A 16,159-nucleotide genomic window follows, 5' to 3' on the forward strand; every position below is an offset into this window, starting at 1 on the left:
GAGCGATGGTAAACAATGGGGTAGTGGCGCGGAAGAGGTGAAACTCGGTGATCGCATGTGAAGAATCTCAATATCCGTCAGCGGCTCGGCGGGTACGCTAGTGGCGATGAATCGAGAGTGAATGCGCGTGAAGTTCGTTTGGTTTTCTTGGCATGACCAGGAAAGGAAGTACATCACGTGATTCTTTCGCTGCCACCTCTGCTCACCCAAGCCAACACCCACAGTCTTGATGGTTCATTCACCCCGTAACTTCATCCACTCTTCGCCCTGGAGCGGGCAAACCATCGTCTTTTCGCACCTCCTGTGCCACCTCACCCACCGCCCTCAATCTTCCTCCTCACCCCAAAGAAGTAATTTCCCCACTCCTCGCTCCCTCCCACCTCCTTCCACCCCAGTCCCGGCACATACATCACCCCCTGCACCATCCACCCTCTCCCGTCCTGCTCCACCTCCAACTCCTTCTGGATCTTCGCCCACTGGAACAGCTCGTTCGGCATGATATACTGTCCCCACTCGTGCGTCCCTCTCGGCACAATCCCCAACACATCTTCCGCCATCAGCTTCGTCGTGAACCAGCTGATGTTCGTCCTTGCGATCGTGGAGCCAATGATCCAGCCGCCAGGTTTGAGGTATGGGAGGGCAGAGGCGAGGAGCGCGGAGGGGCGACGGATGTGTTCGAGGACTTCGAAGAGGGTGATGATGTCGTAGCCTTGCTCGGGTGAGGAGGGGACGGGTAGGTGTTCGAGCGGGATCTGTTTGTATTCGAGCCGGCCGGGTTCGAGGAGGAGTGGATCGAGTCGTTGGTGTTTGCGGGCTACGGCGATGACGGAGGGTGTAGGGTCGATGGCGGCTACGGAGGCGGTGTGTGAGCGGCGGGCGGCGGACTCAGCGAAAATGCCACCGCCGCAGCCGATGTCGAGGTAGTGGAGCTTCTCTTTCGCGTCCTTTGTAGTTGTGGCTCTACATCTTGCTATGAAGTCGTGCCGGAGCGGGTTCATGAGATGGAGGAGTCTGCTGGAGCCGTGAGGGTCCCACCATGAGGATGCGAGGGCGTTGAAGTGGGATACTTCAGTCTCGTTGACCGAGCTGGTGGGTTCTTGATTGACAGGCCTGGACGTCGAGAAGGGACGTAGTGATGCTGCTGGAGCAGCAAGCACTCGCCTGAAGACCTGTGCGCGCACATGGCATGGCAGTGCCAGCATACGCTGGATGGACAACGACATGATGTGTGTATAATGACTGAAGTTGAAGTTGAACTTCAGGTGAGGTTGAAGCCGTTGATGTGGCTTAGCACTCTAGGCGAACTAGCGTACCTCCTAAGGCAGCCAATGCCCGAGGAAGTCAAAAGCTTTCCGTCATCAGCAATAGACCACATGCAGTTCCAACCTTTCAGTTCATGCACAGTTTGCGCGTTCTGCACCATGAGCTAGCGTACCACACTCTCGAACTAATAAAGAGTCAATAGACCTGTTTTAGCTCTATGCACAATCTTTGTGTTCTGCAACATGAGCTAGCGTACCGTACTCTCGATCCAATATACTTGTTCTACCCTTCAAGTACAGTTTTTGTGTTCTGCAACACGAGCTGGCGTACCACATTGTTGAACCAATCGCGACGTGTCGGCGCTGTTAAACATGAGTTGTTTTGTGTGTGATGAGACGACCACATCTGAGCACTGACCACATTGACAGCATCGCTCAGAATTTGAACCTCAGCTGAATATGCGCCTTCTCCGTATACGTGACGGTGTGTATGCTGCTATAGCGATCGAGCGCCTGCTGAAGATTGCTTTGGATGTCGGAGAGGATGCGTAGATGGCGTAGAGGAATGACCGCTTTTCGAAGAGTGTCGCGTGTGGTATGCTGCTATAGCGGAAGAAATACTGCTGAGCACTGCTCTAGATGCTGGAGAGGATGCGTCGGTGCTGTGGGAAATGAGCGCTTCTCAGAAAGAGTGGCGTGTGATTGTAGTGGAAGAAGTGGCAGTCTCCGCAGTCTGGACTACAGGGAAAGCATATTCAGAAGCCTCGTGGTAGGAGATTGCTTAGCGGAGAAGACGGGAGGCAAGGAGCATACGCGGACAGTGTAGCCCCTCGAGACAGTAGGAGGTAGAGACAGTCTAGCTCTCCGAGATAGCAGGAACAGCATCGCCTAACGGGAGTCTTCATAGCGGGCGATGGGGTCACAGAGAAGCCAGCAGTAGCCCCTCGAGATAGTAGGGATAGTTCAGCTCTCCGAGACAGCAGGAACAGCACAGCCTAACGAGGGTCCCCATAGCTGGGATACGGTCACGGAGAAGCCAGAAGCTGACTGCCATTTCTTCGACTAGGAGCAGCTTTGGGTACACCGTCCCGTTCTGCTATATCCTGTTAACGTTTCTGTCTCTCCCTTACGTCTCCGCCACCATCGCCTCCACCTCCGGTCTCACTCTGCTGCTCACGTCAACCTTCCTATCGGTTCCTTCCCCATCCGTAAACCTCGAGATTGTTCTCGTCGACCCATGCATGCAACTCCTCATCCGGCAAATCCGGCACCAGCATCAGTCCCGCCCACCCAATCGCCAGCTCCTTCGCCCCAGCGTTCACGTACCCAGCTCCGTATGCCTCTTTCAACCGATTGATCTCCTTCTGCCCATCCAGATTCGCTTGCTTTTGAATTCTACGCTCTGCCCGCGCAACCTCGTCTGGATCCGCCGTACCGTAGTCGAAATAGTCGACCAACCCGTGCACAAGTGGCTCCCACCAATTCGTACCCCTGCTCACGAGGCAGTCACCGAGCGCTGCCCTTGCGTTCTGGTTCATCCTCCCGAGGCTAGAGATCTCGTAGCTGATGTCGTGCGGTGTGATGACAGCTCCACGGGCCTCTTGTTTGCTGAGAAAGCTGGTCCAGTTCAGGCTTGAGAGATTCTTCGGGTTTTTGAACCATTTTTTGGAAATGGTAAGACTGATGAGTAGTTCTTTCTCCCCGATGGCTTTGTTGATGCCGAAGCGCATGTTGGCCATTGGAGAGTTGCTGGAGAGTCGCGTGAAGAATAGGCGGGCGGAATCGAAGTTCATATCGTGCACATCCGCGACGAAGGTAGTTACCTGTGCTGGAGACTGCTCGGCTAGCAGGGCGCCGAATTCTTCGCGGACTTGGTGGCACACTCTATGCAGCGGGTGCAGGCTGGTGACGTTGCCTTTCGCGTTAGGCAGGATGCAGATGGTATCGATGTCTAGACATGATTAGCAATGTGTTCGTAAGGTAAGACTCTGCTTTCGAAAACCAGCAACTCACCCAAGAGACAGTACTTGTAGATTGTCTGTCGCATCTCAGGCGGCTGTTCGAGTAGGGGGAACTGTGTACCCGCCCTAGGCTGGGCGGACGCCATGGTTGCCAACGCCGCAATGTTTCGCGAAGTGGCGGAAGAGGATGGTGTTGTTGCCAACTTCCGCGATGTGGAAGGTGTTGTAGAGAGATGTGAGGGCAGAAGAAGCTTTTGAGATGAGGCAACAGCGCTAGCAGGGCGGTGTAGGCTCGGCTCGCGATCCCGCTAGATCATGCGCCTGTGAATTTTTACGTAAGCTGTCACATGCTAGAACACACTTCTCCTCGAGAACTGCAGAATTTCCTGTTGAATGTCTATAGAAAAAAGCTTCACAACGACGATCGTACTACATACCCGACCACGCCGGCTGCAAGACTATGGAGGTATTCTACGTAATGTCGTATCATTGTTGTGCCTGCGGGGCCTGTTATCGTTGAAAGGTCCCTGTTGCCATAACGGAGGAATGGCAATTGCGAGGTGCCGCGCAACAAGATGGACCTGGAAATATTAGCTTGAAACATGCGATGAAATGCCCTTGCGAGTTACGTTGCCACTTACAATGCCCTCACATCCCAGACACATCGCTACTCTCGGTGGCTGTCCATCCGCGTGGATCTCTGCACCGCAGCGACATGCACGGTAGACCCGATCGTTATCTCGCTTGGTGACCCGCTGAGGGCTTACGAAAATGACATCTGCCGGTTTCAGGGGGTCACGGCCAATCCTCCGGAGCCAGTTGTCGTTCTGTTGGCGGACGGTCAATAGAGCATTGTGTCTGAGGGCCGCGCCTTGAAAGCGGTGCTGGATGCACAGTGTTCCCCCTGGAGGCAGGCGCAGGAGCTGGAAAAGACAATCGCATGTATGGTCCAGTCCCCCGACTCCAGGGTGGCCCTGCATTCGGGCTGCTGCGGCTGGTGTGATCTGCAGGTGTGGAGGTAGGCCGAGAGGCCGATTCACACGCCTCCACAGCAGGATCTTCTCTTTGTCCTCACAGCCTCGACAAAGATGTGTCAAGAATCCAGCGTGTGTATTGATGGGCTGCGGAGTTATCGCAGTAGCGCCGGTAGTTCTGCCTGCGAGAGTACGCATAAGTGGTTGCGGGTCGGTGGTTACATTCATTATCATAGCTTGGGACCACTGCTGCCGCGAGATGTTATCGTCACACATTGCGCACACCTGCCGGCCGGGGGCGTGGATCGGCATTCCTTGGAGGCAATTTAGCCTCTGGTTCGCAGGAGCAACACCAGGAAAGGGAAATGAAACTGCATCGCAGCATGGACCAGCTGGCCCGCCTGGTCCTGCACAGGCTGTCCGATCCTGGCACCGGTTTGTTCCCGTGCCGGGTGGGGTGGGTATGGCAACGTAAGCCGTTGGACGAAAAGCTGCCGCTGCTGGAACCGCCACAGGGCCGGCGACACCTGGTATTTGTGGAGCGACCAAGGTGGGATCCCATGATAGAGGTGCAGCCATGTCGAGGAGAAACGCAGTACAAAATGCAAACGTACACACCGCGAGGCGACCAGACCAGCAATATACATTGGAGCATGACCTCGTTTCCTTGTAACTCGAGACAAAGGCTGTCCCGGATGCGGAAGCAGCACAACCTTTGTCTTGAAGCAGCATGGATGGGACCACCATCGACAAAAGGGCACAAAAGCCTTGAAGCGTGCATATTGCGAGACGAACGAAACAATGGATCATACCTCGAGGCCCAGGATATTGAAGATGAAATATTCACCTCGAGTAGCGGCATTGTACTGTATGCCGAAGCATATTGACTTGCAATGCTCCATGACGTGTGTGCTGCCAGCGACAAATCACAATAGCAGACCAAACAGACACCAGATGACGCCGTCGAGATAGAAGCTTTCGACGGTCTTCGCAAAGTCCTTGAGCCGATAGTCCGTAGCGATGTATCTGTAGGTGTAGGCAAAGGAGAAGGAGATGAGGTCGAAATTGAGGTTCGGGCGGGAAGCCTTCTCGTCCGGCCCGGTCTGGGCAAATCTCGCTGCGGCTGCACGGCAGCATGAGAATCCTAATTCTTTTAGAGAACTCGTCCACATCGCTTGATTGCGAAGGCTCAATGCTGGCTCTCGATGGTATTCCTCGTCAGTGATGACCGCCAGATTTCATCGGCTGAACGAGCCATGTCATGTTCTTCTCACGAAAGACGACAAGCCGCTATCAAGACTGATGCGGTCATCTCAGGTCGGCCTGCATCTGAGAGGATACATTCTCATCCAGTGGCATTTGTCTATGCATTTTGTTTCTCACAAACCACAATGTCAGCCGAAGTGGGTGAGACACTCGTTCGAGCTCGACCTGGGCCTCCGAGAAGACTTCGTCGCTACATCATATTCGAAATCTCAAAGCTGTCATAAGCGTTCGCGGGACCTTCTCACAGGTAGTGACAACCAGCCAAATGGTGTAAGGTGGTCGTTTGAGGTCAGCTTGAACCTGGAGGAGCCTTCGTCAACCGGTCAGCGGCCGCTTTCACCGTCGCTCGCCTCTTCTCGAAAGCAACGACAAGGTACCGACGTGAGCACGGCGTCGATTTGAGGCAGTCTTCGACTTCGGAGAAGACTTTGTAAGGCGTGAACCAGCTATCGTGTCGATGGGTGCTCTTCTCACGGATGCGATGGGCCATCACCATGAGCGAGGTAGTCGTTTGGGAGCGGGTCGGGTCTGGGAGAAGACTTCTTCAGTCAGTCGCTTTTGCCGTCCGTTGCCTGTTCTCCGAGGCAGTAATAGATCGCCAGAGTGCGCGGTGTGATCTCATGAAGCTGGCTTGGTTTCGAAGAAGACATCATCAACCGGCCGGTCGTACCATCATTGCCCCTCTTCTCGCGAACGGAGACAAAGCGACAGCATGAGTAATGTGGCCATCTAAGACCAGTTCCGGCCTTGGAGAAAACTTCGGCAATGGCCACTTTTCCACAGTTTGCCTCTTCGCCTGAGAAACAACAACTTGCCAACTTGAGTAAGGTTGTCGTTTGAGACTGGATTTGATGAAATTAAGATTTGGCCAATGGTAACCTACATGTACGTCAGAGCTGTCCATTGGGCGGCCGTATGGACCTCCACTTGCGTTGCTCCCCGCTCACAACCTGGTACGAACGTGAGTGAGGTGGCCATGGCAGGCCAGTCTGATATAGAAGACCTCCGAAATCTCCATGTGTGGAATTAGCTTCAGCGGGACATCTTCGCGGCCACCACCAACCCGCCGACGTGGGTAAGATAAGGCGTGTATCTGAGGTTGTTCCAGATCTGGGAGAAGACTTCGTTGAAAATCCGTTTCTGGTCGAGCGCTTGTGAATTTATACGCAAGCAATCACAGGCAGACTGGAAAACTGAGCAAGTTTATGGCGATGCTCAGGGTGGTGCCTTCTTTTATATCAGTCGGTCCGACATCCAGACTATCAGCAAAGTAAACCCGAAGGTCTCAAGAAGGCTCCAAGGTAGGAGAGTGTTTGTCGGAGAAGAGGCGGGGCATGACGAGCGGACAGCACGACTCTCCGAGACAGGAGGGACAATACAATCCAATGAACACTTCATAACAGGCGAAAGTATCGCGGAGAAGCCAGATCCTGACTTCCGATTCTTCTGCTTCGTAGCGTGGGTCAAGGTCGAAGTCGACGGGGTGGAACCGTTCCGCCGATAGGAAAATCGACGTGAGCAGCAAAGTGAGATCGGAGGCGGGAATGATGGTGGCGGGGGCAATGAGGGAGCGACAGGAGCGTGCACGGAGTACAGAAGAACGGAGCGGCGAGCCCAAAGCTGCTCCTAGGAAGGTTGGTCCAGTAGGGTAGCATGAGCAGTATGAACCTTCTCACAGACAACGAGAACCCGTCAGCGACAGTAACGTGATCATGTTAGGTCCACTGGATGCCGGAGAAGACCTTTCATAACCTTCATCGCTAGATCTTCAGGGGTAGAACGAGGCTTGCAAAGATCTTCCCCCGAAGGATGGCAAGCGGCTGAAGTGGATGATGTGGTCATCTCGAGCCGGCCTGGGCTTCAGAGAAGGCCTCGTTATGCATTTGCAAAAGTCTTTCCACGAAGGACGACGAGCCGCTGAAGTGAGTGATATAGTCAATTCAAGCCGGCCTAGGTTTAGGAGAAGGTCTCGTTGTGCTTTTGCAAAGATCGTCTTACCAACGGTGATGGTCCTCTGATGTGAGTACTTCCTGCAACACATCTCCAACGAGATACCAACCACCCTGCCATCTTCTTGACCTCGTGGCGTGATTTTGCATCTGACGAAAACGCCCGGTCGATTCCTCCACCGTTGCCTTCCTCTTCTCTCGGGCAGGAACGGTCTACCGAAGAGGGTCGTGTGGCTTCTGCAGATGTATTCCCGTCTCAAAGACAACTTCGTCGACTGTACTGTTTGCCAGAATTCCCCGTCTGAGGCTTTCAATGTCATTGCCTGGCCGGCTACCTGCTCGGATCAACCCTAGTTCTCCAGGGCCCGGATGGGTGGCAGAGTGGACTCGGACCCTGGCGGATTGGCGAATAATCCGCGGAGAAGACGGTAGACGCATCGCGACCGTCAAGCTATGTGCCAGAAGAAGTGGCAGTCTTTGACAGTAAGCAAGATTAGGTCCGCCAGCGCAACAGCCCTTGGTAAGAATGTCGTCCTGGAGAAGCTAGGTGGAAGGCGGGCATGCAAACCCCAGTTTTCTCCGGGACAGATGGAAGGGCATCGCCCGACCGCAGATGTCATCGTTGGTGACCTTGTCACGGAGAAGGCGGAAGCGGACTGCGACTTCTTCTGATCGGTAGCTCGCCGTATAGTTCTCCAAGAGAAGGAAGTCCTTTTCGATTGTGAGACTCGCTGGCAAGCATCCTTCTTACAGAGGAGTGCGCAAGATCGGCCTGCGACTTCTCGTGGAACACAGCTTGGAAGCGTGGGTGGCGATAGTGCGATAGTGAGAGCCCGACTGAATCAGTATCATTCATCAAGCTCAAAGTTAGACACAAGCATTCGAAGTCAAGAAGCAATAAGGAAACCTTCGCCCATGCTTGTACGTGTAATACCGTAAGGTAGTAGAAGAGACTTGAACATGAAATCTCCTGAAGCCAGGTTTTGACTTCCTCGCCACGCCATCATCGCTACGCCGTACCTGCGCTAGCCTCTTCCAAAAAATCAAGGCAAAGACATCGTCACCCAACAAACATGCTCCATACACTTTTCAGAAATTCTCCGACAAGGCCAGGATGTCTCGAACAACGAATGGCCATCTGAATCGCAATCTCAGCGACAGCAATGGCGCGCAAAATTCTGACAACCGACCGCTTTTGCGCTCGTTCCCGAGGCCGAGTGGGTATGGCACGCAGTACTTGACCGGAAGCGATGAAGGCAACGATGCATCGACGAGCGAGAAGGTGAAGGACTACCTGATGGCAGATGTTGCGGTACGATGGGCGGATCTCGTGCTGGTGGTGTGCTTCTTCGTCTCAGGCGTGATTGACGCTGGGGCTTACAACGCTTATGAGAATTTCGCGAGTATGCAGGTACGCTCATCATCATACAATCACTTCAAGGCTATATACTGATGCTTCGCAGACCGGCAACACAGTCTTCGCGGCCCTCGGCGCCTCCAACCTCCCCAAAGGCGCCCCGCGACTCGCCTGGACCAAATCCGTCTGCTCCATCCTCAGCTACATCCTCGGATCCGGCCTCATCGCCACCTTCCACCGCGCTTTTGGTGATCGCAAACGCTGGGTCTTCGCCGTCTCCTTCCTCTTCCAAGGGATTCTCGTCGTCATCTCCGCCGTCCTCGTCTCGCGCGGCAGCAGTTCCGGCTCGCCTGGTAGCAACGACCCTGGCGCCTTGATGGCGATACCCGCAGATCCAGGTTTCCGCTGGGCAGATCTCATTCCCATCGGATTGCTTAGCTTTCAAGCTGCTGGGAAGGTGGTTGCGAGCAGGATGCTGGACTACAACGCCATGCCTTGCGTGGTGCTTACGACGCTGTACACGGATCTGGCGTCGGATCCTGGGCTGTTCACTGCAGGCTTGACTGGTAACGTGAACAGAAATCGGAGAGCTGGAGGAGCGGTGTTCTATTTTCTTGGGGCGGTGGTGGGAGGGGCTGCGGCGGCGCATTCGATTGGGTTTTCCGGGGCGTTGTGGATTGCGGCGGGTGTGCATTTGGGTATTGTTATTTGTTGGATGCTTTGGCGGGCTGAGGAAGAAGGGAAGGGTGAGGAGGAGGCACAAGAAATATGAGCATTGTATCGAAAAATTCCTCCAACTTACTATGTTGAAGTGCCAATGGCTCCCTCGTCCGCATCATGCCGACTCTCCTCGAGACCAAGGTCATTCAACGTAGTGATCGAACCCGTTCACATGGAATGAGAGACTGTGGACTTTCGAAAATGATATTGAGTCCACTGCAGTAAATATCGTCCCTGTGAAACCCCACGCGCATACCGCGGCTTGAATTACCCCACGACCAGCGGAACCTGGAGCATAACGCCACGTCTTCCAAGCAAACCAACGACAACCACGAACGCCATCTTCCTGCAAACCATCCATCTACCTGCCCTTGATTCGCCAAATCGACACATCTAGCGCAGTTCGCGCGGTCGGGACTACTGACCCACAACCTAAACCTCTCGAGGACCAAAGCTTCGATACCCACTCTACACCAACTGGGTAGCACAGAGAGGAGTCGTGCGTGGCCTGGACGGGCTCATAAGAAGTCTTCAGGATGTCGATCAAGTGAGTCTCTCCCCATTCCTCCTCGACCGCTCTCATGGCCTGCTCTACCACCATGACCAAAACCAAGCGCCTCCGCTCACATCTCTCCAGCTGGGTAATGCTCGCGCCTGCCTCCACACCACCGTACACACCTCTACCAAGCGAACAAACCCTCTTCACATCCTCCCCTCGAATCGCCCTCAACCTCTCCACACCCGCACACTTCCCGGGCAAGCAACAGCAACCCTTCAACCTCTCTGTCCCCAGCGGACTACTCTACCTCACGAACCGCCGCGTCATCTTCCTCCCCGACAAATCCACACCCCAAATCCAGAGCTTCGCAGCACCCATCCTCAACCTCCACGACTCACACGTCGCAGCACCTTGGTTCGGACCAAACGTGTGGACCGCACTCCTCCAACCTACCTCCGGCGGCGGCATCCCCATCCCCCCTGGCGGCGCGGTCGAGATCAAATTCACGTTTAAAGAAGGCGGCGCCTTCGACTTCCACACCCACTACGAGCGCGTGCGGGAGCGATTACAGCAGGCGATGGAGGTGCAGAGGATTGACGGGGATGGGGCCGGTGCGGCGCAGAACAGAGTGGTTGTGGAGAATGTGAATTTGGAGGATCTGCCGGTTTATCAGGAGCAGGGAGATGGGCCGCTGATACCGCCGACTGTGCAGGATGGAGGGAGGGAGGGGGGTGGGGTGGGGGAGAGGTCGAGGGAGAATGTGCCGGATGAGGCGCCGCCCGGGTATGAGGAGGCGCAGATGGCCACTTTGACGGAAGAAGTTGAGAGGAGGGCGCAGGAAGGGCAGCGGTGACGGGGGAGGAAGGAGGGAGTGTGGTTGTAGGATAGCTGGGTTATGAAAGCATGATAATGAAGTTCGAGCATATGCGTTCCACTGCAGTCCTACAGCAGGGCCTACTTCAATGAAAGCCCACTACAGTACCTTAAAAGTCCTATACTACTGCACCTCCATACCCTCGACAGCATTAGAAATGAAAGCAATCTCGAAAGTGTTTTGGCCTGACTCGAGTGCCTCCCCACGTTGACCCCCGAGCTTCCTGCTTTTTAAGGTTGTGAGCTGCGTCGGGTCAGACCGCCAAAGGCTAATCGAAAGCAACCTCACGTGGGCAGCAAAACACCTCTCAAGTGCCTTGAAGCGCGAAACACATGAACACGACCTCGTCCGACACCATCTGCTCGCTGCGACAGGGAGGCCGATGACCACATCGCACTCTCCGACCACGCGCGCACCATCACACTGACTTCCGCCTGTCTTGGGCCACCACGTCGCTCATCCCCCAGACTCGGCAGACGACTCGAAGTAACGACGTACCTCCCACCCGACCTTCCCGATTCATTCATCCGCTGTAGTATACACGAGCATTTGGATGGCTTTGCTGGACATGTACGTCGTCCTTCTTCACTTGCTTCCGTAGCGTGCGCATCGTGGTGCTTGGTAGCACGCGACAACCGCACAGACAGGGCACTGACCTCGAGCGCAGCTGCCATTGACTGTCGCTACTTCCCCCACGACCTGCATACCACGCATCCGGCATTTCACGACGTTCGACGGCCGACATTCCACGACCTACGCATGATACCCACGAAGCATACTCATCCGCCGGCATAACCACCCCTTAATCCCGCCGCGCCCCGAGCGTCGGCCATCTCATAAATCGTCATCATGTTCTGGCGATTTGGCGGCTACGCCAACATCTCCACCCTCGATACCATCCTCGACAAACCCGACGTCACTGTCGAAGAGCTGCTGGACGAGAGCGACCTCATTCAGGAGCTGAAGCAGCAGAACAGCAAGCTCATCGAGTTCCTTCGCGATGAGCCGGTGCTGAAGAAGCTGTTGAAATATGTTGCGGCGGACGAGTCGCTCGAATCTGATGCTGAAAAGGACAAGCAGAAAGATGAAGCCAAGTCTAAGGAGAAGGAGGAGTCTACCGGCATCTCCTTCTTTGGGAAAGGCAAGGGCCGGTCGCGGTCGAAGTCTGTGAGCACGAAAGAATTCGACGGAGAGACGGAAGCGGAGAAGCAGGAGGCGCAGCGCAAGAAGTATGCGTACGTGGCTTGCGAAGTGCTGTCTTCGGAGGTCTGGTCTCTCACGGAAGCCATTCTCGACCAGCAGGACCACCTGCGAGAGTTCTGGCAGTACATGCATCGACCTGCACCACTGGATCCGCTGCAAGCTGGCTACTTCACAAAAGTGAACGAGGCACTACTAGACAAGAAGACGGAGGAGATGCTCAACTTCTTCAAGTCACTGGATGGCATTGTACCCGCGATGCTTCAGCATGTCGACTGCCCGATGGTGATGGATCTGCTTCTGAAGATCATCTCTTTGGAGAAGCACGAAGGCGGCGCAGGCATTGTGGACTGGCTGCAAGCGCAGAACCTCATTCCATTACTACTCGGCTACCTCTCACCCGAACAGAGCTCAGCAACGCAAACCTCAGCTGGCGATTTTCTTAAAGCGATAATCACAATCTCAGCAAACGCCACCACCCAGGATCAGTCGGTCATTGGTCCTAATGAACTGACAAGGCAACTGGTCTCTGAAGAATGCATCCGAACGCTCATCAACGACATGCTTCGAGGAGGCAACCCTCTTACCGTAGGAGTTGGTATTATCATCGAAGTCATTAGGAAGAACAACTCCGACTACGACCTCGACAACCAAGTCGGCCCCGAGCCAAAGACCTCCGACCCGATCTATCTTGGCGTCCTTCTTCGAGAGTTTGCAATGCATGTGGCAGACTTCAAGAAGCTTATCGTGTCCCCATCTGCGAAGAAGCCGGAGATCCCGTCTGCGTTTGGAAGGAGGATAGAGCCGCTTGGCTTCGATCGCTTCAAGACGTGCGAGCTGTTTGCGGAGCTGTTGCATTGCAGCAACATGGGCTTGCTGAACGAGCGAGGTGCTGAAGATCGGGTGAGGCAGGAAAATGCGGAGCGTGAGAGGTTGAGGGCGCAGGGCAGGTATGCTACGCCCAAGCCCGCGACAAGTCCGAGTCAGGAGAACAGCCATGAGGAGTTCGGCAGCTCGGTTGATTCGCATGGCTTCCATCATGCTCAGCGTCCTAGTGATGATGAGATGGACGAGAAGCCGGAGGAGCTCCGAATTGGTGATGCCTCCAATGCCGATGAAGATGGATTTGAGAAGGTCAATGCGCCGAACGATGATTTGCCAGATGAAGTGACGTTCGACGATCTTAACGATAAGCCGGAGTACACTTCGCTGTCAACACTGTCTAGGGCCGAGAAGACCGAGTCGCCACCATTGCAAAACCAGTTCCCAGCCAACAGCGATGTACCAAGACCTCTGTCGCCAACGAAGTCAAAAGCGAACATGCATTTCGACCCGCCACCTACGCATTCCGTGGAGTCACCCACCACCGCCACCATGACCGATAGGATTGACAAGCTGGACGTGGACGACGATACCGTCATGACTGAGTTCGGCGAGGAGCCGCAGCACTCTGACGAAGATGATCAGCAGTCTGAGCTAGACCGGGCGCTGGCAAACGCAGAACAAGTGGACAAACCTCTGCCGTTGTTTGCGAAGAAAGAGTCGTCTGATCCAATCCGGATCGAGCCGACGCCTGAAGAGGCTGCCGCGGAAGACATCGACCAGAGCATTGCTACGATTCAGGGTGATCAGCCGACGAACTCCAATGGAGGACGGCAGCCGTATGAGACGGAGGCGGATGGTAGGCCGGTTGTTGGAGATTTGCTGAAGATACAGTTTGTGGAGCACCAGGTTGTTCCTACGATATTGGTAAGGAGGCTTTCTTTACTTCGTATTAGGAGGACATTCTGAGCTGGAGACTAACTTTATCTTCTCATCATCCAGGACTTTTTCTTCCGCTTCCCGTGGAACAACTTCCTCCATAACGTCGTCTACGATGTCGTTCAGCAAGTATTCAACGGCACGCTCGATCGCGGCTACAACCGCGCCCTTGCTTTCGACCTCTTCACCCCGGTCGAAGCAAAGGAAGGTCAGTCTGTCGAAGACCTAGGCCTCGCGTCCACAAAGGAAGTCACCGATCGCATCCTGGACGGCCAGAAAGTCTCCGACGCCTCCCAGCAGTACAAGGGCATGCGTCTGGGCTACATGGGCCACCTCACCCTCATCGCAGAAGAAGTCTGCAAGTTCGGCAACCGCCACCCACCCGAAGCGCTTGACCAAGCCGTCCTCGATCGCGTACACCGCGAAGAATGGATCGAATACGTCGAAGGCACCCTCGCCGAGACTCGTGACAAAGACAACGCAGTTCTCGGCGGCGTCCGCCCACAAGATGCCATGAACGCTCGTCCTGGCATGGGCGGCAGCGGATTGGGAGGAGGCAGCTTCTCGAACAATACTGCTAACACGCTCGCCAGTGCCGGGATCACGCCGCAAGACAGCATGGCGATGGCCGAGGGCACGGTGGGCCAGAGCTTCGAGATCAACAGCGGGACGATGCTCTCGGGCTTCTCAGCGGACCCGGACGAGGATGAAGAGATGGCGGAGGAGGAAGAGCAGCAGCGGGAGCGGAGGGAGAGGGAGCGGGAGAGTGGGGCGGCGGCGCAGCAGTTGGAGGACGACGAACAGGTTGGTGAACTTTCTTTTGAGGATGTTGATATGGAGTATCGTTGAGCTGTGAAGGCTGTTTCACAATGCACCCCCTGCACCTTTACGTGATGGGCGTTGCGAGATGGCGTGGCGGGGAGCGGTTGGGTGTGTGGGGCGGATGCGGCTGGAGACACGAACGATCGTTGAAGGGAGGTGGGAAGAGGTGAAGATGATGGACGGTCATTGACGGCGGATGGAGAGGTAGCGAGACGATCGTAAAGAGCAATGGAAGAATTGTTGAAACAGCGGCATCGCCACCTACCCACCCACCCGCTCGCTTCGCCCTTGCAATTGGCCCTTCTCCTCTTCCACCATTCCAACTCATCCCATCCATAGCTTCCTCTTTCTCGCAAGGTACGCTTCAGAAGATCCACAGAACACCAATACTAACTAATCCTCGTTTTCACAGGCCTCACCCGACTCCAACCGCGACGGCCCTTCCATCCCTCCACCCCTCAACATCCCGCCCTCCCGCGCCCGCCGCCAACTCGCCGCCCGTCTCGCCGCTAAAAAGGAAGCCGTGGCTGCGGAGAACATCGCCGACCCCGACGCAGCGGACAGCGTAGCGCTTGAAGTAGCGGAGCAATTGCCGCAAGAACCTGAGGACGTCGAATTGGGCGTCGCTACCGAGCACGCTATTCACGAGACCGGGGCGGGCCATAACTCGCCTAGCTCGCCGAAACAAGGCCTCAACATCACCGGTTTGCGGACTGTAAGCGGCCTCGGCGCCACCGCATCCCGCTTCTCCGGCCTCTTCGGCAGCAGCGACTCGAGCTCCGACTCCGACGGCGATGGCGGGGGCTACGATGAAGACGACGCTGGCCGCGACCACACCCTCTCGCGGGAGGGAGGGGACTTTGAATCCTCAGACGCAGCAGCGGAGGGCATGTCCCCCGCCGGCAGCGCGGATCGGCGCCGAAGGGAAAGGGAGGAGCGGTTGAGGCAACGGCCGAGTACGCGGGAGGCGGAGGTGAGGATGAGTCTTGGGGATGACGATGATGAGGAGGAGCTGGCGGGGAGGTTTCAGGGGTTGGGTGTCAAAGGGGGGGAGGGGCCGTTTGCGGATCCGGAGGGGGAGGGGAGTAGTGAGGAGGAGGACCAGTTGGTTGAGATTCGGCCGCGGAGGGTTAGCTAGAAGTGGTCGAGGAAGGCAGGTTGGCCGTGGAGTTCTAGGGTCAAGGATGCTGTTACTGTTGTAAGATATGTGGAAGGGAATGTGGAGTTTATGGGAGGTTGGATTGCTTGTAGGATAATAGGGTAGCGTTATACCAGCATTGGGCAATGGGATGGCGTTTCTGTTCGGTTGGTTCTTCCTGCGCTCTGTTGCGGATACGCTTGCCAATGCGTCACATTATTTCATCATGCTACTGCTGCTGTTACATGCTGATGTGATCTTATACTGTCGTAACTCTCGCCGTGCGCTCTGGTCGTCCTTGCCATTGATGCTTCCCGCCTTGCCCAAACATACTCCCCATGCTTCAATGGCCCGAAAGCATCACGTCTGGAGCCCG

At 55.4% G+C, this 16,159-nt stretch overlaps 5 protein-coding genes across 5 annotated transcripts; 3 read left to right on the forward strand and 2 right to left on the reverse strand.

Annotated features, from left to right (window-relative positions):
• Window positions 1-311: 311 nt before the first annotated feature.
• COQ3 (Hexaprenyldihydroxybenzoate methyltransferase, mitochondrial) lies at window positions 312-1,223 on the reverse strand (the record flags this gene model as incomplete). Its single annotated transcript, XM_064798397.1, has 1 exon — window positions 312-1,223. The coding sequence occupies one exon, from the start codon at window positions 1,221-1,223 to the stop codon at window positions 312-314; it is 912 nt and encodes a 303-aa protein (XP_064662724.1).
• Window positions 1,224-2,449: 1,226 nt separating this feature from the next.
• LTR77_001136 (uncharacterized protein) lies at window positions 2,450-3,369 on the reverse strand (the record flags this gene model as incomplete). The annotated part of the gene is made up of 2 exons (XM_064798398.1): window positions 2,450-3,213; window positions 3,276-3,369. 2 exons carry the CDS (start codon window positions 3,367-3,369, stop codon window positions 2,450-2,452), a joined length of 858 nt encoding a protein of 285 aa, XP_064662725.1.
• A 5,157-nt stretch (window positions 3,370-8,526) lies between these two features.
• On the forward strand, window positions 8,527-9,541 carry LTR77_001137 (uncharacterized protein; the record flags this gene model as incomplete). The annotated part of the gene is made up of 2 exons (XM_064798399.1): window positions 8,527-8,823; window positions 8,876-9,541. 2 exons carry the CDS (start codon window positions 8,527-8,529, stop codon window positions 9,539-9,541), a joined length of 963 nt encoding a protein of 320 aa, XP_064662726.1.
• Window positions 9,542-10,025: 484 nt separating this feature from the next.
• On the forward strand, window positions 10,026-10,841 carry LTR77_001138 (uncharacterized protein; the record flags this gene model as incomplete). Its single annotated transcript, XM_064798400.1, has 2 exons — window positions 10,026-10,036; window positions 10,127-10,841. The coding sequence occupies 2 exons, from the start codon at window positions 10,026-10,028 to the stop codon at window positions 10,839-10,841; spliced, it is 726 nt and encodes a 241-aa protein (XP_064662727.1).
• Window positions 10,842-11,711: 870 nt separating this feature from the next.
• SIT4_1 (sporulation-induced protein) lies at window positions 11,712-15,783 on the forward strand (the record flags this gene model as incomplete). The annotated part of the gene is made up of 3 exons (XM_064798401.1): window positions 11,712-13,811; window positions 13,887-14,627; window positions 15,058-15,783. The coding sequence occupies 3 exons, from the start codon at window positions 11,712-11,714 to the stop codon at window positions 15,781-15,783; spliced, it is 3,567 nt and encodes a 1,188-aa protein (XP_064662728.1).
• Between the last annotated feature and the right edge of the window lie 376 nt (window positions 15,784-16,159).

Source organism: Saxophila tyrrhenica (assembly GCF_035928015.1).
Source record: "Saxophila tyrrhenica strain CCFEE 5935 chromosome Unknown scaffold_2, whole genome shotgun sequence".
In the NCBI taxonomy this organism is placed as follows: Eukaryota; Fungi; Ascomycota; class Dothideomycetes; order Mycosphaerellales; family Extremaceae; genus Saxophila; species Saxophila tyrrhenica.